The 22,345-nt window shown below is 43.2% G+C and overlaps 1 protein-coding gene across 1 annotated transcript; it reads right to left on the bottom strand.

Moving 5' to 3' along the window:
* Positions 1–1,940: 1,940 nt before the first annotated feature.
* On the bottom strand, positions 1,941–15,999 carry IGFBP3 (insulin like growth factor binding protein 3). Its single transcript, XM_057431475.1, has 4 exons — positions 15,127–15,999; positions 11,419–11,651; positions 8,638–8,757; positions 1,941–2,483 (listed from the first exon to the last, which is right to left on the bottom strand). Exons 1-4 carry the CDS (start codon positions 15,509–15,511, stop codon positions 2,358–2,360), a joined length of 864 nt encoding a protein of 287 aa, XP_057287458.1. The 5' UTR covers positions 15,512–15,999; the 3' UTR covers positions 1,941–2,357.
* Positions 16,000–22,345: the final 6,346 nt, after the last annotated feature.

Genomic DNA, 22,345 nt, shown 5'->3' with positions numbered 1-22,345 from the left:
GTGATTAAAAAATTCCCTTTCCTGAATCGAACCCTTATTCTCACATCTATGGTTACATGCCCAAATACTGGGCATATGCAACTTTCCTCCCTCTGTGGTATTATTTCAAAGGAACTGGTTTACAACTTAATTTCTTGTAAAAAGGCCCAGCATTTATTTCCTTTGCCAACAGATCTTTGCAGGCGTTACATTTGCATTAGCAGTAAAAATATTGCAATAAATCTTCACCTCACAAAGCTTTCTGTAACCATCTGTCAGGAAATCTGTATTAGCCTGGAGTAAGCATCCCTTCACGTATACTTTTTTTCCACTTATTCCAAGGTTAAAGAAAGATTTCAGTTTTAACAATGATGTGACCTCAATTCATTAGCTAGAACTTAAGGAGATGTGCAAAACACACCCAAGGTTGCTCAGCTAACAGATTTCAGGGTAAGGCTTTAAACATCTGTTTATGGTGATCGGCTGTCTCGATGCTGGCAAGCTGCATAGACAAACCTTTCCATGTCAAGAGTTTCCAGACATTTGCCACTGCTGGCAAAACCAAGGGTAGTTGTAATTCATGGGGCATGAGAGGAGCAGCTCCTCATCCCCTATGGTCTCCCTCTCACCAGCACATCAGCTGGAAACCCACTGCCCTATCCCCATAGAGTTCCCAAACCAACAGGAAATTACAGTGTTGATGGTTTCTTTTTCTTTCTACAGTGACATCAAACATTTATAGTGACACATATAAGAATATATTATATATTTATATAAATATATAAAATATTTATATAAAATATATAAATAAATACATATACAAAATATGGCATTACTTTCCAGAGAGATGTTACATTTCACAGGCCACCTTTCGTTATCCAGATTTCATCGTCATACAGAATTTGTCATGAAGTTCGGTAAACAATCAGCCTCAAAAAAAAAACCCAAATGTTGCCCAAATCTTCCTCATGTCACATACCAGAACAATACCAAATCACTTTGCTTTCAATTAAAAGGACATAAAACATCATGGCAGACATTTGGTTTAAATATTTAAACCCAAGGGTTCTTATTCTATGCTTAGATGCAGGCAAATAATTTCTACCAAAGTCAAAGCAAGCAACAATTGTGTGTAGCATAAATGAAGTGCGTGGGTCTCAACGCCCAGGTCCACGATCCCCCCTGTCTTGTCAGCATCGTTTTCAACAGGAGTTCCTCAAACAGAATATGTGCTTTGGTAGAGTGTACCAAGACAACACAGAATAGACACAGCTTTTCAAAATAAATAAGCAGATAGAAAGGGTGCTACTGTAATGGCATGTTTTTTTCCATGAATATTCAATATTAGTGTGAGCAGGAAATGGAGGAAATGAAAGCCCTGTTGCACAAACTGAAGCAAAGGACAGACAGAAGAATGCTTTACTGAGAGCTTCAGTGCAACCGTTATCCTTTCCAGTGGCATAAGTCAGTGATGGGTACATTAGAAATAGCAATAAAATAATAATTAAAAAAAAAATCTTGGTATTTGTCATTACTTCAAATAACAAAACTTATTCTCTTCTGGAAACACTTCCTTCACTCCACAAATTCATTTCTATTATCTAGAATAGGTCAGGTCAGTGTGTATGCATATGGATCTGTACATATTTGTAAATCATTCCATACCCTTACTTTCTCTTTGCATACAGAAGTATACACTAGAATTATTGTGTAGTATTTGGTATTCACATGTTACATTTAAATAAAGTTTATTAAAAAAAATTATATTAAATACAGCCTAACAGAATATTCATAATATATTTTACAGAAAAAATAGCCATGTCTTTATTTTAGAAATAGGTTTCTTTAAAAAGTTCTTTGAGATTTTTATAAAACTTTTTACCCGTGAAGAAAAGTTTCCCTTCAGACCTGTAAAAAAAAAGCTTAACTTTTAAATCCTTTTGGGTTTTTTTGTTTTGTTTTGTAGGAGGGTTTTTCTTTCCCTTTAATGCTCTTAACAAGCTTACAATCTATAAATTCCTTACAATAAAAACCAGTATCTTTCGGGATCAGATTGGTCACAGGCCGTTCTTTAAAAAGTCAGTGGAGACTCCCTGAATCCATTCTGAAGTGCCTTTTGTTTTTTTTTTTCTCTCTCTCTGGGTATCAATAGTGCAGGTTTTCATGGGAATTCAGAGCTCCCTACATGTCCTATAGGAAGCCTGGTGCGTGTTAGTGGTGGGGTGCAGCAGTGTTCGCAGAGGCTGCGCCTCCCCATCCACCGCAGGAGGCAGAGCTCTTGACTCACAACGCAGTCCACAGTGTTTGCCCAGCCCCTCCAAGGTCTTTGCGAGGTCCAGTGGCCACGCACAGATGCCAGAAGAGCTGGCACCCAGCCCTCATTTGCTTTCCAAATTATAACAGTGGACATCTCCTTTTCCCTTCCCATCATACCCGGGAAGCGGCTGTCCGTATTTATCCACGCACCAGCAGTAACCTCTCTTTCGGCCTTTGGATGGGCGACACTGAAACACAACAGAAGATACAGTTAGCATTAGTTCTGTTTTCTCTGCTCTGAATTGTTACATAGCAGGGATTCCTGCTCATTAGATGGCTGCACTTCCATCTCCTGGAGAGATCGTGGGGAATCAACAAATTATTTATTACCACTACCAGAATATTACAATAAAAGCTTACCTCCTCTGCCCATCAACCCCTTTGGGTCTAGTTACTCCATAATGAAACTGCCCTAAGAACTACCAAAAAAGAGCCTTATGAACTACTCCCTGTTATGTTAGGCAGCACAGTTGCCCCCTTTGAATACCAGGACTACTTACAACAGTATGGACGGATGACTGGAACCCATCTTTGGAAAAGAAAGTCAACAGATTTGTTCCACACTAAAGCACAGGTCTGGCAAAGACAGCCACTGCAGCAATAAACACCCTTGGCTTGCATCTGTTTGCTGGAGGAATTTCAATACTGTAGTTGACATTTATTAAGAGATACATTATCCTTCTGTAATGGAGTTATCACTTCAACAACTGTTAGGTGTACTGAGACTTTACATGTTTATTCTCCTACAAATAAGGTTGTATATAAACTAATCTATAACCTATGTCAGTTCTAGAAGTTGCCTGGTGAATTTGCCAGCAGTATTGACCAACCTGAAAGTATCACAGGCAACAACATTGAACCTCTTTGGAAATAGTAATGCAGTAAAAGTGAAGATCTAATATGCACTAAGCAGTGCTCTCCCCACAGAACCAATAGTGGTAAAAACTAGACTGAAGGAGATGACATGCATCAGGCTGCATTCAGTATGCAGCCCTGGACACAGTTACATACAGTGAACCTCTAGGACCCCACAAGGTTTTCCACCCATTTGAAAGACATGCATCTCCAGGACGCAGATTATCTCACTAGGTTTGCCCTGGTCAACTTCATTGACAAGACAAAGCTTCCAGGTCAGCTCAGGTTTTGACGTTTGGTGATAGAGGATTCACTGCAAATGCCAAGATGTGGCTGTTTAGTCAGTACAGACTTACAAAGGAGGCGGTGACACAAGTGTACCTAGCTTTTCGAGGACTGAGGTTTCATCTGTTGCCATCGCCAACATGAAAGAAGATAGGGTAGACTGAAGCCACTTATGACCCTGTCATGCAAGCAGAGCAAATGCTGCCTCCAAGATCACACTTGCAGCAATTCAAGTATTTCAGGGGTTCAGGCTGGTAGGAGTCAGGTAAACTTTGCCACTATCACTCAGCTGCTTGTTCTCCATAGTCTAATAGGCACGTCCCCATCTCCCACATGATCATGGCAGTGGCTTACAAAGCTAAGTGTCTTTCCCATGTGCAAGTACGTAAGGAAACAAGCAAGTGTTCAGCTTCACATGCTGCCAAAAGTGCCTGACCCTTTTGATGTCTAGTTCAGGGCCTCATGTTGCTCAGGCTGCTATTCCTAACAGAACTGTGAATATGGGCCACTTCTACGATAGCCGGCACCAACACACTGATCCTGATCCAACCAATCTGTGGCAGCATGGAATAGGGTCTTCACTAGGAACTTGTGAAAGAGAGATGGAACATACCGGCCATTCAACACAAATTCCTGAACAAGACTCCGACTCATTTCTTTTTACAGTAAATGAAGTAATGCTCATCACTGTAACCACAAATTAATCTACCCTTGTGATACATCTTGAGTAACGAGCCCAATGCAGCAATAATACACCACCACCTTCTCTGAATCTGCAGCCCTTTTGTATTAGCCCTATGCCAACGGCCGTCAGCAGGATGACAAGACCAAGCTCAAAGTACGTATCAGCTCATTTTAGGAGAGGGTGAAGAAGTTCAAACCTACTGAGAGAACAGCTACATTAATAATTTGCTAAGCTACATGGTTAGCTGCATTTGAGTTCTAGTTCCCTATCTGCTTGATTTTCTGTACCAGATCTTTAGACCTAAGTTTTACAGCTCATGTTTATTGCCTCAAAAGCCTGACTGGGGCTTGCACTTACTCTCCAGGATTTCTGTCAATGCCTGCCCAAAGTCCACTGACGTCAATGGGAAATTTGCCTTCAATTTTGGTGGCAAGTGGACTGGACTCTAGCTTCAGTGGTGTTAACATTTAGGGACTTCAGTTCTTCACGCTCAAACGTGAGGAATTCATAACCAGTCTCTGCTGCATTTAAATCTTACAGAAAAGGAAACTGAGGCAGCAGTTCTTGTTTTTCCCAAGGGAGCACGCATAGATGGAGTTAGAACTAGAGCACAGGGCTTCTGGCTGCCAGCCTGGTGCTCCAGCAATGAAATTACACTTCTGCTAATAATAGTAACACAGCCTCCCCTTTTAGAAGTACTATATGAAGTATGTTACACAACTCTTGCTGATTCATATGCTTGCATCACTCTCAAAACAAATGATCAATTAAAAGTTATCTCATGTTGTTGGAGGTTTTGATTGCTTTTTACAGTTGCATAATCAATTTTCAGAATTAACTACAATGTGAAGTTAGTCTGCAGGAACACCTTCCTTACTACTACTGTCTTCTTTATTTCCCAATCTATGATTTTGTACTACTTGCTCAGCCATGGTGTCAACAGTAAAGCATTTTTGATTCAGTGATGCTTTTATCCTGAAGCAGCTAGTCTGCATTCCCTACATAAGTGGCAGAGAGTTCATAGGGAATAAAAAAAATCCACTCTTCTGAATTTTGCACTCATCATACATTTCAAGGCTGTGCCTAGCTCTTCTGTATGACTTCAGAAGGCCAAAATGCTGGAAAACCTCCCAAGCTGTGGAGTCAGTAATTACTTCTGATAGGAACACCAGCTGCCAGCTTCCATGCCACCTGCCCCTCTCCCTTCCACAAAGAAGTGCCGCAGAGGCATTCGTGGGGCACAGCAAAGCATATGGTATCCCATTGAATTCCTGGTCAGCCCAGAGGTCTCCATGGAGCTACAACTGTGGTCTCCTGGAACAGACTGCAGACAGCACTGACATATACCTCAGGCCGTTTTGGCTCCTGCCAAGCCCAGCTCTGTTTTTAGTGGAACGATGCCAGCTCACATTTAGGTGAGTATCTGGCCCCAGTATACAAATATGGGGCAATTCTAGTAATTGCCCCATATAATAATTCTAATTTCATCAAAACCTTTTTTTCCATGCTTGAGGCAGAAACATGCCTGTATCAACCTATTCCACATAAATGCACCTATGCACCTCAGCTGAACAGTACGACCGTACATGCGTGATTTATTAAGACAAAGAATTCTAGATTTTAAAAGGCCTGATTTAGAAGTTTATACATAAACACAAGGAGTGAAATACTTCTCATGTTATACCCTGACAGATTAATTTACGTTCTTAAAATCGTTTCATATACGCAAATTACTCCCTATGGTTGTTCCTGAAAAGTCCATTTCTAGATATCCACAAACATCTTGAAAAATAACTGCTTTCACCTTGACTGGAAGAGTAGGCGGCCAGGAAGGCAGAATATATGAACATGAAGTGCCTCCTGAATGTGTTTTAATTGTTCCCAGGTTGATCATAATTTATCAGATTCCTACCATCACACACCTATCTACATTATAATCCTTGGCAGTGATTTTGCCAGCTGTTTCCAGAATTAAGAACACCTAGTTTATACTTGTTTGATAGATTTACTATTTCCTAACCTATTATTATGAATTTTGTTGTCACAACAGAATATAATTGAATTGCAGATTGAATGCTGCTAATAATAGCAATGAAATTAATACAATACCCTAGCCTTCTGTTAATGAGATTAAGCACCTGCTCACAGTGCCTAAAGTATCAGACCTACATGCTGATGCTCCAACAAAGAAAACCAGACGAACACAACTGCTGCATTGCCTTGCAGACGGTGAACTCAGTCTGGCCAGGACTGAGACTCACCCACTTCTCAAAACTGATGATTTTTTATACATGTTAATTCTATGAGGGCAACTCAAATACATTATTTTTGGTTGGTATTCTGCCTGGGTGAGAAGCAGCCTGCCTGTGTAAGCCCTGCCTGTGAAGGCCTGTTCCCAGGGTGGATTGAGGTTCATTTGCAGGAGAAGCACTCCAACTGCATTCATGTAAAATATTTACTCACATGGGCTCTATTTGTGGGCATCTCCTACAAGACCCTGAGTTGTCTCAAACTACCACTGAAAGTATTGGACCTATGTAAATTGGCACGGTGCTTGACAAGGCTGGCCAGGTTATGAAAGTGCCCCTTCATCCTCTATGTTTGCTGACCGGATGGGCTGTTGCACACAGAGCAGGAACTTCTCCTAAAGCAGTCTGGAAGACTCCAGGCAGCATGGACACTACACAGAGGGCAGAAGCATGTCTTTGCTCCATATCAACACCTTACTCTCATAAATCAGCTTCTAGGAACAAAGACAGGTAAGCGTATTATCTGTCTCTCCTATTTTTTTCCCCTCTATTTCCATTTTTCCTGCCTTAGTGGCAAAACTATGTACTTTAAAGTACAGTCACCCTTTAAAGTAAGGCACTTTAATACGTGCTTACTGTGGATCTGATTTACTGCATACATATGCCAGAGACTGCCTGCAAACCACCATCTTTTTGCTGATGAAGCAAAAACCTCAGAGTTTGAAAACAGATGAAAGGAAGATCGACTGAACAAAGTAAATACCAATCTGCGGTCTTCTGTAATACCTGCAGAAGGAAAAGGGCCACAGTACGCTTGTGTGCCTTGAATGCAGTTAAATGATGTGCTGTTCTGAAGTAGCTAAGCAAATGCTTCTATGGCACAGGCACAAATCACAGTCTTAGCCTCACTCCACACAGCGGCCCAACATACTTGCTGAACAAACACAGACTGAGATGTGGGCATTGCTCTGCTAGTTCACATGCAGCAGGAGACGAATGATACAGGCTTCTCAAAACTCCCAAAAGAAACTGTTCCAGGTCGACCAGCTGCTCAGGGAAAAGCTGGGGGGCACAGACAAGCTCAGCAGCATGCACTGAAGGTCAAACAGCCCAAGTCGGTGCTGGGCTGATGGCAGAAGGAAAGGCTGTAAACCTCACGCCTATTGCAAACACCCCACCTGACACTGCCAGCTTAATGCATTGCTCCAGGGAATACCCAAAAGGGGAAGACTGTTTCTAAGAAAGCTAGAAGCCAAAAAATGGAGAGATACCATGCCTAAAATAAGGTTGCCTGGTTGGAGGTCGGGCTCTCACTCCCAACTGATCAACTGCATTAGCTAGTAACACAGTCAACCACTCCTTTGGTTACCACAGACAGAGAGGCTGACTCGTGTAAACCCAAATGGGAGAGACAAGACGGCCCACAAACAACATCTGTCCTTACAGAGGGTTTGCCTTGAGGAAAATCTGAAACAAACTTGATTTCAGAAGAGTTTGGAATAATACATTTGGAGGCAGGTCACTAAACACTGGAATTAGATGGGATGTGCACACTAAGCAGAAAAATTGGCACGTCTTGCACTTCCCAAGTTCCTGAATGAGCTTTCAAGGGCAGCAGCACTAAATGGAGAATGCTGCCATGGCTCAACCCCACACAACTAAAGCATAAATACCTGCAGCTTAGGTCTGCATTTGTCAAGAAAGGTCACAACCCCAGAACCAAAGAGGGCTGAGAAGCCATCCTTGCTGCACAGTAACTACCAGATGTATCACTTTCATGATAACATGACTTGGATTTTGGAAGAGACCCGTGTAGCACATAAAGGACAGATATATATACCTTTCTCAAGTTGCCTTTTGTAATATGACCCAGTGCAGTTCTTCTAGGAACTCTCAAGCAGGCAGCTATTTACAATTCAAAGCATTGATCTATTGCAGTCATATGGTGACTGCAACATTAGCTCTGTGGGTTATTGCAGAAGCACTGCCTTTTTTAAACCAAAGGGCATTAGTTATGTAGAACACCAGACAACCCATGTGTGATCAGGTATGAAGTTTCCCAAACAAACCTGCTGTCATGACCAACAGAAAATAAAAATACTGTCCCCACTTGACAAGGTTCAGCACTATCAGATCATATCCTAAAAGTAGAAATGAACTAGTTCCTCTGTAAAATGGTACGTAACACACCTTGCTGGAAAGATCCTTCAGCAAAGATGCAGAAGAGGTGAAGTGCATTCAGTGAAATGAACAAGACTCTGTACTTACTTGCTTTTTCTTGTAGAACCCCTTCTTGTCACAATTTGGAATATGAAAACCCCTGGGACTCAAGACATTCAGGATCTTTAGATGGTTTAAAGTGTCTTCCATTTCTCTACGACAGGGACCCTGTTAACAAGCATGGTTCAAAAAACACGGATGAAACTTCATTCCCAAATGTTGTCTTTCACACAAGAGTTAATAAATCTTTAAAGGGCAAGAAGCACAAACCCAAACAAACCCATTAAAACAAAGGGATGGCTGGGTATGTCACATGGCAGACCATTCATTCACAGATAAAATTTGGACTTTCTGCTTTATTTAGGATAAATGGATTTCTAAACACTGAAGGCCCTATGCTATGCTGAGCCATAGACTGGCATTTCCAGTTGGAGTCACAGATACTGGTCAAGCCTTTCTGTCAGTAATATATAAGACAACCTAGGTTTGAAAAGCTGGCCTTTTCAGCAAGTGGGAAAAGAAGGTAGGTAGGCAACTTGAAATACATCACTTGGTAGATTTTCCCTAAAGCCATTTGATTTTCATGATTCTGCTGCATTTGAAAGTTTAAATGAAATGTATTTAATTGAAAACAGGTAGTTTGGCATAATGTGTATGTGTGCACATATACATGTATATATATATATATATAAATACTACAACTTTGAACAACTGCCAATTTCAACTGGACCAAACAGATGCAGCCATGCAAAGGAATGGTTGCACACAAGTCTTGTTAGATAAGTCACCTAATGAGATATGTCAATGGATAACTTTTTGCCTCACTTTCTCCATCTGCAAAAGGCTGACAACAATGTAGTGAGGATTAGCTCTAGGACAATGAGCCAAAAAGAACTTCCAGAAGCACTTTTAAGAGCAGGTCTCAAACACCAATTAGTTACTCCTTACTGCAGCCCTTCAGGGTAGGGAGTAAAGGCTTACAGGCCCCACTCTGCAGTCACAAAACCAGGAGCAGAGGAGTTCACGTTTTGCCAGAGGCAGTCAGTGTCAGCAGTGGGATGAGGATTCAAGAGACACAACCTGCAAACTCTGTGCTTAGCTACGCTCCTGTCTGGGCACATTACTGACTTGGTCCATCAGCTTGTTTCTTCAGGAGAGACCCAAAAAAGCTCCTTTGCATGGTTGCACGGGTTTAAAACATGTAAATTGCTGTATCGACACAGAGACTCATTTGGTGCAATTTTTAATTAGTGAAGTAATGACACTTGTACTTTCAAGTGGTAAGATTAATAGCTTGCTCATATAAAGTGCCTTTAGTGTCTGAAAGCATCGAGACTCCATGGTTCTACTGGAGTTTAAAATTGATTTTCTTTCATTAACAAAAACCTTCCTTGCTGCTTTCATGTCTTCTTTTGGTATCAATCTCACAAGCTCTACACATACACTTTAAAATGCTGCTCTTATGGGCAGTTCCTCAAAAACCCCCGGAACTGCTCAGACACACTGATTGCAAATCACAGACGTTCAGAGACTTGGTCCCGAGTCAGGCCTACAGAAAGATCAACAGTCCTTTTTTAATTAGTATTTTGAAGCAGGCTTCCAAAGTCAGAGAGATCAGTATCAAAAGCTAACATGCAGACACAGCTAGAAGGGCATTTGCTGACAAAGGCACCTGTCCTTGATGGACTTATTTCTGGTTCTTACAGACACCAGCAGCCTTGGTAAGCCAGGGCGCCTTTGCTCATGGGGCCCAGCTACCACGCAAGTGAAACGTTCATACTAGCTAACACCAGGATCCTATTTCCTGAGAGCTACCAAAGTTCATTCTTTTACTGTAGGCAGTTTACTTCATGCCCTGGGGGAGAGGATACCCTGAAAGGCAGATACTTAAGTGTCTTTACTAGACAGCTGGACAACAGTGACAAACTGAACATGCAGCTTCACCACCCTTGCTGTGTTAACTTGGAGGACGCTCTTTTCAGACACATCTTTCCACCTCATACTGGTTTCAAAACCTTCTTTAGCAGATGGGAATACACATCTGGTTTAACCACAACTGTTTTGATGAAACACCAAAGTATTTCCCAGACACATTTTTTAGGCCATCTGGCACAGGCACAAGGATAACCACAGGATTATCAGCCAGGATGTCCAGGAAGAGGAATTATTCTCCCCTCGGATTCACCAAACTCCAGCTGCCCTGCAAATCCACTGGGCACAGTCAGTAGAAAGTAATAGCAGCTCGTGTGCCAGTGAGCCTTTGCATTTAGACAGTGGCACCAAATGACTGCAAGTGAAGGCGATGTTCAGCATGTACAAACAATGACTGACCAGTCAAGATCTAGTCCTCAACCCAGCCCAAGTTTATCTCCCTTGATTTGCTCCATGGAGCATGAATACAGTGCCACTGCACTGAATATGAAACATCTTTTTTCCATTACTGCAACCCAATAATGCTGTTTACAACCAATTTCAATGATGATAATACTAAACCTGCCCCAAGTCCCCTCACATAAATGTGTGATAATACAGGGGAGAACAAGAACTTTAAGAAATGACTTAGTAAAAGCCAGACTTCTATCAACATAAGTACCACTGCATTAGGCCTCTTTTCTGAATGCGATCTGCTTGCTCTGCTGACTGCCTGCATTTGTCAATCTGACAGTTTTACCAGTTAAGAAGCCAGAGTGCCCTAAATGGCTACTACAATTGCCACCATTTAGTTATTTAGTTTATTTACCTATCTTGTCATGTGCAGAACATGCATATACTTGCTTGCACACACTCACATTCTGCAAAAAAGCCTTTCCATTTACAAGATGTACTTACGTATTCAGTCTCTTGTTTGGATTCAGAAGAGAAATTCAGCGTGTCCGTACTCTGTGAATCATATTCCACTTTATAGCGCTGTGTGTTTTTGGCTTGCACTTTCCTGATGATATCTATTTTGATGTGTGGTGGATGCGATTTGGAATCTGGCACCCTGTGAGTGTTTGGGATGGCCTGATTTTCTATGCTGCTGGTACTCCGGTCTTCGTCTTCCTCTGAATCACTGGAATTTCCTTTGAGGAGAACAAATGCAGTGAAGAAAAAAATATTAATCAACTGCCAGTAGCATCTGAAAGGGCAATAAGCCACTAGATTCGTCTACGTGCTTCATTTCCCTTTATAAAACAGTGATATGTAAAAAGATGACCAATTTGGTGTTCTGCATGCATCAGTGCCCTTGCTGCCAAAGCAATGGCTTTTCTAACTGAAGCATCCCCCTGTTCCCTGAACACTTTTTCTTTCTTACATTCATTCAACTTACAGAACAGGGGAGAAGGAAAAAAAAAACCCAACGCATTTTAATTCTTCTGCTATTAAAATCAGAAACATATCTAGATGCACAATGCACACTTTAAAGGTAATGGGCAAAAAAATGCCATTCATTCTGTAATGGCGTCAAAGGACAAGCATCTCCTTTCATCATGAGCTTCAAAAATATTTTCTCTTTTAAACTACCATCCACAGAAATACAGGAAAAGCACATCCCCCCCCCCGCCCCCCCAATACTGCATAAGCCCAGTGTTCTGTACCTTCTGAGGTATTTGTCTACACTGCATTCCTCCCTCATAGGAGACTCCTGCAGTGTAACTGTAACTGGCTGGGAGTTTTTCCAAGTTTGGATATTCCTATCAGCTAAGTAGCTAAGTCCCAGTAGTTGCTGCTTTGGCTGACAGCCCCTTTTTTTTTTCCTTCATTAAAGAAATAATATTGGGAATGCACAACGATGATTGATGCGCAAGGAACATCCTGGAAATCTGGATGTTCCTTAAAATTAGACTTGATGGCTCACTGAAAAACCACAGAAGCCGAGAAATTCAGCACTAAACCTGAAAGCCCATGTTCACACAGCCCATTGACTCTAAATATTTCAACACAGGCAGCACAGTGGCAGTGCCAACACATAGGAACAGGAGAGGAACATGAGGAGGAGAAGGGATACGAGTTAACATCTTGGTGCTGGTGGTTTTAGTGTAGCCACTGCTGGCAATGGACATAATTGACCAGGAAAATCCAACTCCCACTGCAAATGGATTAAGGAAGTTTAAGTCTTAAGTCTAAATTTCCTGGCTTTTGTGGGTTTAACTCAGACTCTCAGCGGTATTTGAACATATTTTTGGTGGTTTAATGTCCTGTTTTTAAACAGTGGTATTTTTTTCCCTCACATACTCAAAGAATTCTGCAAGAAACAACACAATAAATGTTATAAACCCGAATCTCCTAAATATAAATACCATGCCTACTAGGTTTTCTGCTATTAGTCCAGTTCAATAGTTTGCCTCCTCTCCCCAAAATAAGTACAAAATATTCTTAGTGTGCACTAAATAATTACCAGGCTGGTCATTTCAGTTTAGATAGGCCATCACATTTCATCAGCACTTCTTACACTTCAACTTGCAACAGTTGTAATGCCACATTTTAAACTGCAAAGAATATTAACTTAGTTTCACAAGACCTGGTGTTGTGTTAGCTTTGCAGCCTCATAACAGAAACACAACTGCTATGAGACTTACTTGCTCTCTTTTTAAAGAGCAGATCAGAAGAGTTGTACTTACACACTGGTACTTAACACTTTCATGCCCCCAGAAAAATGAACTGGAAAGCAAGTCAGTGGCCTGCTACAGTTGCTGTGAAGAAGGTATTGTAACACATACCACCCTGCACTGGTTTCTGGCCATTTCTATAAACTAGGTAGCTTGGGACGCAGGACCTAGCTGTTTGTAAGGGAGATCATGGGAAGATTTGGGTTGGAAAGGACCTTAAAGCTCATCCAGTTCCAGCCCCCTGCCATTGGCAGGGATATCTTCCACCAGACCAGGTTTCTCCAATCCCTGTCCAACTTGGCCTTAAACACTGCTACGGATGTGATCCTGCTCTGGGAGGGTGCGTACCAGGGAGTGTTTGATTTAGAGCTAAGAGTGGAACAGTCCCCATGCGGAGGAGGGCACTATGGATAACACAGGTTCAGCTAACTTCTTCCTTCGCGCACCCCAGGTTTGCCACCTTCGCTCCTTGAATGCGAACTCTAAAGGTCCTCCTTGGAACTTTTTAAGGAATCAAAGCTCTTATTGATTTCAAAATCAGAGTTCTCCCTCTAGCCAAGAATGCAGAAACAGGAACTCGGCATTTAGACTGTTGAGGCTGAAAATAGACAGGTTTTCAGCAAAGTGCAACTCTGTCCTCCCCTTCCTTAACAGTCACTGTTAAAAGCACTGCCCCTCCATTAGACAGCACCAGCTCTCAAGTATGGAGGGGACTCCCCTCCTTCCCAATCCATGTGAAGGCTGACTATGCGGAGCCAAGTTCATGCGATGAAGGAGGCTGCTCCATGTTCCAATGAGGTTTAAAACTTCAGTGAGTACCTCTGAACTCTCATTCAAATTGTCACAGCTTGGGAGCAGCACATAAATAATTATAATAAGGCATCTCCTGCTTTCATAGCAGCCAGTTAACTGGAGCACTGGTGCCACTTCCTCAGCTATGGAGAGGCCAGCCAAAGAGTCTCTGCAACCTAGCAGAGCAACTCCTGGCTTTTTAAAAATGCAAACAGTGGAAAGCCTTTTGACACACTTTTCTATTAAACAAATGTTAACATACTTGCTGTTGGTTAGCAAACAGTTTAATGAAATGTTTGCGCAGAGAGTCTGGGCTTGCTTGATCCCAATCCCAAGTTTCCCTGTCTTAAGTTTCCAAATGTGCATGCTAACAGAACTTTTTCCAGCCGTCCCTTGCTCTTCAAACAAAACCAAACCTGCTCTGTGAACGTCTCGTTTACAAGACATGTAAGAGCTACAGGAAAGCTTCATCTGACCAAAGATTTATTTGCAGCGCAGGCAAAAAAAACCCCAACGTCCTCTTAAACACTGCTGTGCAAATGCTTTGTTCTGAATAACCACCTTTCCGGGACAGGGGAGTATTTAACACCCTCCCCCCCCCCCCTTTTTCTCCCTGTGCTTAGCATTCCCCTGACCTAGCCGCGCTGCAGCGCAGATTTAGCCTACTCTATCCAGCTTTCTCGCACCTTCTTTCCAGGAACACTGGGGCCAAACCGCAAAGATTTCACCCCTTCTTCATCCCGGCAGCCCCACGCACCCGCAAGAGGCATCCCTACACACACACACACACACCGGGGTTATTTAATGAAAGAGCAACACTGCCTCTTTTGCGAGGCGCATCGGTGTTGAAGAAAACCGATATACACAGAAATAAGGTATCAGAAGGAAATCTTCCCTTTCCTTCTGAAAAAGCAGCCCTCCTCCTAAACGATCCCAGCCTCGGCTACGCGGTTGCCCGAGGAGCCCCTGGCAAGATGTAAAGGGAGGAAAGGCAGAGCTGTAAAGGGACAAGCAGCCCTGCAGCGCCTGCGCCTCCCCCGCCGCTGCGTGCAACTTACTTAGGGAAAATAAATAGGTAAGAAGAGCGCAAGGACGCGGGAACGCGCGCAGAGTCGCGCACGCTCGCGGTCTCTTCGCCTCTCCGCGGCCCCCTTACCTGCAGCATGCGGCCCCGGCAGGAGGAAGGCTCGCAGCTTGCCGCCCGCCGTGGCGTTGGTGCAGAGCCCGCGTCCCTCCAGCAGCGCCTGCAGCGGCCGCGCCTCGTCCCGGCGCGGCTGGCAGCTGAGTCCGGCGCCGCAGCGCTCGGTGTAGATGCCGCAGGACTGCCCGATGCGCAGAGCGCAGGTGAGGCAGCAGCCGCAGCCGGGCTCCCGCACCCGCTCGGCGCAGTCGGGCTGCAGGGGCTTGCACTGCTGCAGCGCCCGCGCGTCGCAGGGCTCGCAGCGCACCACCGGCCCCGCCAGCGCCGCCGCCGCCCGCCGGACCAGCAGCGCCAGCGCCGCCGCCGCCACTGCCCACAGCACGCCGGGCCGCGGCACCATGGCAACCGGCGGAGGAGGAGGAGGAAGGGGGGCGGCCCGCCGGGAGGCGCGCACCCCCGGGCCGGGAGCGGGACGGGCAGAGCCGGGGCGCGGCCGGCTGCGGAGCAGCGCGCACCGACGGGGCTGCGGGCACGGGGGCCGCTCGCACACACCCTGCGCTGCCGGCCCCTCTCTCTTCAGCCGCCTGCCCTTAGTCACATAGAGGTAGTCAGAGCCCGCTGGCAACAAAGGCAACTTTCCCTTTCTTCCCCCCCCCCCTCCTCCTCCGTGCAGAGCGCCTCAGTCACCGGCACTAAATTATTGGTTTTCCACACAAAAATCAAAAGTACAAAAAAAGCCAAAACAAAACCAGACGGTCTGAAGAAAACTTGGTCCAAAAAAAAAACCGCTTCAGAGAAGAAAGGAGAAAAAGGGGATGAAAAACAGAGAGGGGAGGGAAAAAATGAGTGAGGAGAGCGCGGTCCCCGTCCGTTTATTCTCTTCCCGCCCGCCGTGCCCCGCCGCTCCCGCCCGGCCCGCCCTATATAGCGCCGCGGCCGCCGGCCCGCCCCGCGCCATGGATAAGGAGCGGCGCGGCGCGGCGGGGAGCGGCGGGGCACGGCGAATCCAGGTTTCGGTCGCGGGAGGGCGGTGCGGGCCGTGGGCGCGGCGGTGCCGGGGGTTATGGGCACTTCTTAGAAGTCAGCTGTAAGAGGGGCACGGCTGCGGAGGGGGGGCACGGCGTGTGCCTTTTGTTCCCACATGAAGTGCTCCGTGTGTGCGCGTCCGTGTTCCCGTGGCACCGGAGGCACAGCAACGCTCGCGGACAGTGCCCTTTTTTCGGCTTTTGCTTACACACGCGTGTACACACGCACTCAGGTTCAGGGCATCCCTCGGGACCGGCTCACAGCTCCCGTAACAGCTGCATTTCCTACGAATCATCGTAGAATCACAGAATGGTTTGGGTTGGAAAGGATCTTAAGATCACCCAGTTCCAGCCCCCCAAGGAAGACGGGGAGGAATGTATATGCACACATGCACATCTGCACAGATGTTGCTCTCTGGCACAGGGCTCAGCCCAGTGTTGTGCCCCAGCATCATGGATGTGTTCCCCTATCTTTTTCAAGTGCTTTCTGAACTCTTAAAACTTTTCCCTCCGTCCGTAAGTTTCCAGTGCCAACAGCCTCTTAAATCTAGAAGAAAAACCAACCCACCCCACAAAAAAAAACCAACAGTGAAACCCTACATTGATTTTATACAGTGAATGTGTTGGGATTCGGTTCATAGCCACTGCAAATTCTACCTGTGTTCTGCTTAGGCTTACTTCATGGAATGGTTTGGGTTGGAAGGGACCTTAAAACTCATCCAGTCCAACCCCCTGCCACAGGCAGGGGCACCTTCCACTAGAGCAGGTTGCTCCAAGCTCCAAATCCCATCCAGCCTGGCCTTGAACACTGCCAGGGATGGGGCAGCCACAGCTTCTCTGGGCACCCTGTGCCAGTGCCTCAGCACCCTCATAGGGAACAACTTCTTCCTTCTAGCTAACCTAAATCTCCCCTCTGTCATTTCAATCCCCCTGTAAAATTGGCTTAACCTAAATAGAGAAATTCTGAACTGGCAAATGCCAAAGTTTGTGATCACCCCTTCTAAAGCTCTCCTGCAAGCTGATGCAGAAGGGAAGGGTGAGGTGTATATGTAAACATGCATATGGTGGTTCAGCCATAGGAACATGAACCAATAATGCTCACAGATACTGGCTTATACAAATGTATTCTGCCATGGGAATGATAAGAGCCAGACTGCTCTGTTTTCAACCCCTTCATCATTAACACTGACACTCACCTCCCAGCAATTCATCAGTTTTCATGTGCCTAAGTTCAAGGAGAAGAGTGGAGTATATACATTATTGCTCCAGGTAGTGCCCATGGTATTGAAAATCTTGAAAACTGCACTTTTTACAAAACAGGTCTTTTTAGATAATTAGAATAATTTTGTTTTCTCTGTCTTTTATGCAGTAATGATACCTTTGGGATACCATCTCGAAAGGGACACCATACATAGCAGAGTGAAAAATACCTGATTGCACGTGTGAAGAATATGGTGTAAGAGTAGATAAAAACTATACCTCGGGAAATTAAATGAAGGATGTGTTGGAAGAGAGATCAGCCTTGCTTAATTCTCTGATGGGTGACTGCACCAAAGCTTTTCAGCCTTCTTTTGTCCTTTTGCTCATTTTGTTCCTTGACCAAAAGAGGTCGCAGGTTGTCCAGGATTGAATTAGAGACATCGTAAATCTGTGCGAGCCCATCTACAAAGAGGGAATTGATCAAGATCAAGCACAGTACACAGCATATTTGGTTTCAGGGTTGGGGGCTTTCTGAGACTATTGCAGAAGAGCTGGCTGTTACCTTTTTATCTTACTTTGGTTTAACATCTGTTTATAGATGATGAAGTCTGAAAATCTTTGGGATTGTCTGGCAGTGCGTATCAGGAGAACTCAGGTCTAGCAGAAAGAGGAGGCTGCCTTTCTGCTCTAGCAGTAAAACAGTAGGCTTGCACTGTACACTCTGTACATACAGGTATCTTTTCAGCTGGGGCAAGCTTTTATATCATGCTGCTTTCAATACTGAAACAATAATGAGGGGAAATGCTGAGAGAAGGTAAGTAAAATAGGACAAAGGGAATTAGGGGGCAGAACGAATGAAAGAGAGCAACCCTTTTTCTTCACCACAGTTGTACACCTCTTCCTCACACACTAATACCAGTGTAGCTTGTATTTCAAACTGTGAATGTTTGAATCTTTTTATCAACTGAAGTTTGATTTCCACCTGAAATTTGATTTCTACCATCAGAAAGACTTTTTCTGCTTTCTTTTCCCTTTCTTTTCTTTCTTTTATAACTTCTCACAAACTTTGCGATGCACCATTTTGAAGTCCTGATAATACAAGGAGATATTTGCAATGCCACAAAATAAAGATGGCCCACTTTTTTTTTTAAAATATAAAATTGGTGAACTTGGCATAATACTTTTAAATAGCATAAACCAAGGTTAATGCAACATCAAGGTGCTTTGAACAAAAAGCATTCCAAATGGAAAGCTAACACTGCCAAAGATGGGGCTTTGCAGTCAGTGAGTAGAAAGCCAGTGATGTGTCAAAGATCAGACTGGCCCAACAGCTTTTTCTAAACACCTGGCTGTTGCAGTGTCTTAAACCAATGGGCGCTGCACTACAATGCATTTATAAGATTGAGAGAATTTGGTTCAAAACCTTATTTTGCAAACAGAAGAAGGATAACGATGCATGTAGAAAGCCAGATAAGACACTGATTGAGAAAGAAACCCATTAAAAATCCCAAAGCACACCTATAGCAGCTGAATTACTCTTAAAGATCAAACCTTAGTAATATTGATGGAATTCTTCTATGGACAAGGCCAAGGGGTAAATATGCTAAGCAGAAATGTTTATAAAACTGTACCAAATCTGAATGTCCACATCTAAATTTACTGTTTATTCTAGAGGCTTTGCAAATTTATTCCTGTTTATTCAATTTTACTGGGAGAAGAGGGAGAGACAAAAGTCACGTCGGGTTATACCAAACCTCTGCAGTCAGTTCTAGATGATGGATAGCAAAAGAGGAACAACTAACTGAAAGGCACGTTGCTTCAGAGAATCTCCTCCCAGTGCCCTAGAGAGTGAGAGTGTAATATATGGAACCACAAAAAGGATGGACTTTACTTCCCCTTTCGCTTTATCCTCCTGCCTCCTTCATATTCAGTTCTCTCTTCGGTGCATTAGCTGAACTCATACCTTTTGTGTACTTGTTTACTGGGGGCTGTGTTTCCTACAGGGGCAAGACGTGATGACTAGATTTGTGGTTGAAGTAGCACTACTTTCTGCTGCATGGTCACATTGCATTTTGGAGCAATACAGACATTTTAGCATAGTCCTGTTGTACTGCATATGGTTACATTACCCAAAATTTAACTGTCAAGAATGTGAGCTTCCCTGTATAATGCCATTTTATAAAACAGCATTAAAAAACCTCTTTTCCTATTTCAGATGAAAAATAAATCCCCCTTCGCTGAACTCTAGAGATACACAGCTCATCTTGGGTTGAGGGCTAAATCCACCTTTGCAAAGCGTTCTTTAATTTGGGTCTCTCTGCTCTTATTTTTGCAGACCTTGGAGTTTTATGTACAATAAACTTCTGAAGTCAGCAGAAAGTAGGATTTCCTCAATGTGTTCTTGTTTTTCAGAGGCAGACTGCTCAGATTTACAATGAAGTCAGTTGATAAAATCCGTACTTTAAACTCGATTTAAATGGTACTTTCAAGATCACTATTTTCACAATGGCAGTGATTGAGATCTCAGCTATTTGTCACCTGTCTGCAAAAATACACTTTACTGAAAATTTCCTGCAGACCTGCTCCTAGTTTGGGGCAAGATATGAACATCTCACGCATTTTCCAGTTGCCCTCTGAAGCCAAGCATGCAGGCTTACGAAGTGTAAGACTGCATGGATTCCTCACAGATGCCACCCTATGCTGCTTGTCTGAAGATGGCAATCTGAATTCAGTGTGACACAACAAACAAGAACTGAATTTGGAAGCAGATAAATTAAGAAATTGAAAGAGATGTAACAAATACTTTGGTAGGAAGTCAAGGGAACTGAACACAGGTTACACATTAGCAAAGACTCGTCAGGATTTGTTCCTTTCTTTGCTTACAGAAACAGTTACCAAACATTTCCCTTTAGTAATTGAGGCATCTTGTTAACCATAATAGAAGGGAAGATAGCTGATAGGTTTCCTATTGCAAAGCTCTTATCCAGAGAGGTGTTTGTCTCTTTTATGTACTATTTAGACATTATATAGAGTGTCATGGCAATATAAATCTCCTGCAATTTAAAGGGAAGAGGGGAATTAGACCAAGGAAGAAAGAAAGGAAAAGAATCTAGCTCTGAGGACTTCTTCGTAAGAGATTGCTGCTGGGCCAAATGTTCCCCACACCCACACTGCAGCCAGCAATCTGGTTATTGTGCAAGATCTGAAATGCAGGTGTCATAAGAGGTAAAAGGAGAAATGCTGCTGCTTCAAAAGTGTACAGTCTGCTGGAGCTAGGTATACTGACACATCTGACCTTCTGCCTGCGAGTAAAAAATCAACAACCACACTATAATAAAAAAGTCATATCCTACATTAAAATCACAGTGAGTCATTGCTTGAACTACTCATGTTAACATCGCACAAGTCTCAACCATTTCCAACCGAGAATGGCATTTATAACATCCTATATATTGCCCTAGCCATTGAACTACTGATTGTAAATTGTCATTATTTGTTATACCTTCTCTCTTTGCAATTCTATTGTTTCTTTTTTTCTTTAGCTTAGATATCAGACTTAGTGCATCTTAGTCCAGTGCTGGGCAGCATGATACCCAAAGCCTCTTTGGCCTCACAGGAGTTAAGGTCCTTTCTTCTTTTGATCACACTGGGCAGGTCTCAGGTCCATATGAATGTCCACTGATATCAACCTTCTGGGTGCTAATGCCTATGGAAGTGATAGGCTATGATCTTAAAACAATCAATTCGTATGCACATGTTTTTTAACCAGTAACTCAGTTACGTAAATAATACCAGGAAAAACACTCATAGTGATTACCATCAATTCACACTCAGTTTACTCTGCTATTCCGTTTCTTTGACTAGGATTTTGATCTCTTGAAAGACAGCAGTATTCATACTTGCCATTCTATAAGCAGCTCATCATTTTGAGTACTTCTGCTGATCAGTTAAAGAATTTTGATGTCCACCATGAGAATGCTCAGAGACCAAGAAGTAAGTCATTTCTGATCAGCAGACCCCTTTAAAAATGTCTCAAATTCCAAATCAGTGGCCTTTTTTAAATGTAGGTCTGTATTTTTGCAAGACTTCAGAAAGAATATTGTTCTCTTCGACATGCAGAGGATACTTTTGATAAAAGATACCAATTAGTAGATTCTGAAGCTCTAAGCACCTTCATAGTGTTTATTGCGCAATATATGCTTAACAGGCCTGTTAAGTTTTCAGTCTGAAACCTGATTTACAATGGCATGCACAAAATTGTAAAGGAGCAAAACCAGGGCACAAAAATTCTGCTTTCCTGTAGGAAAAATAAGTTTGCTACACTTACTAGGATTAGTGTAGGCATTTTAAAATATAAGAGAAAGTCTCATGGATAAGAGGTGTTTGTTTCTTGTTTCACAAGCAAGTTTTGTTTGATAGATGCTTTGTAAATATGTCATCAGTGGACATTTCAGCCTTTTCCCAAAACAGAACAGGAATAACAAAATCAAACCATGGCTGAGTTCTAATACTTGCTGGAATATTTGAATGGCTCCACGACAGTGATGTATCTCTTGATGACGGGACACTGGCACAGTGGAGTAGAATCACTATGAACGATATGATCCTAAATCCATCAAATATAATAGGAACCTCTGTCCTTTTAGGAGCCATTAGTTAGGGTCTTCAGGTGGAGTATAGCTTCTCACAAGAATCTGGCCACTGGATGTGGAAACTGCACAAAGGGATCCTCAGATCTGCTATTGACTGAAAGGAAAAAATTCCCAGGAACACAACAGAAAACCACTGGGGTTTTATTATTATTATTTTTAATATAGTCACATTCTCAAGTCTGGGAAGCCCTACCTAGAAAGATAACAGAAATACATATGACATATTTGATGACGCATGCTTAGTATCCCATGCTGTCTGATGCTTCTTGTTGTTGTTCTGTTTTTCAAAAGTCTATTTCCCTGAGGATTAGTCAGAAAATTATTGTGATTTTTCTTGAACAGGATCGTAAATAGGCT

The sequence above is a fragment of the Pezoporus wallicus genome, unplaced genomic scaffold (genome assembly GCF_028554395.1).
Source record: "Pezoporus wallicus isolate ANWC-B61680 ecotype Strahan unplaced genomic scaffold, APGP_CSIRO_Pwel_v1 scaffold_11491, whole genome shotgun sequence".
NCBI lineage: Eukaryota > Metazoa > Chordata > Aves > Psittaciformes > Psittacidae > Pezoporus > Pezoporus wallicus.
This window is presented reverse-complemented; position numbering and strand designations above follow the sequence as displayed.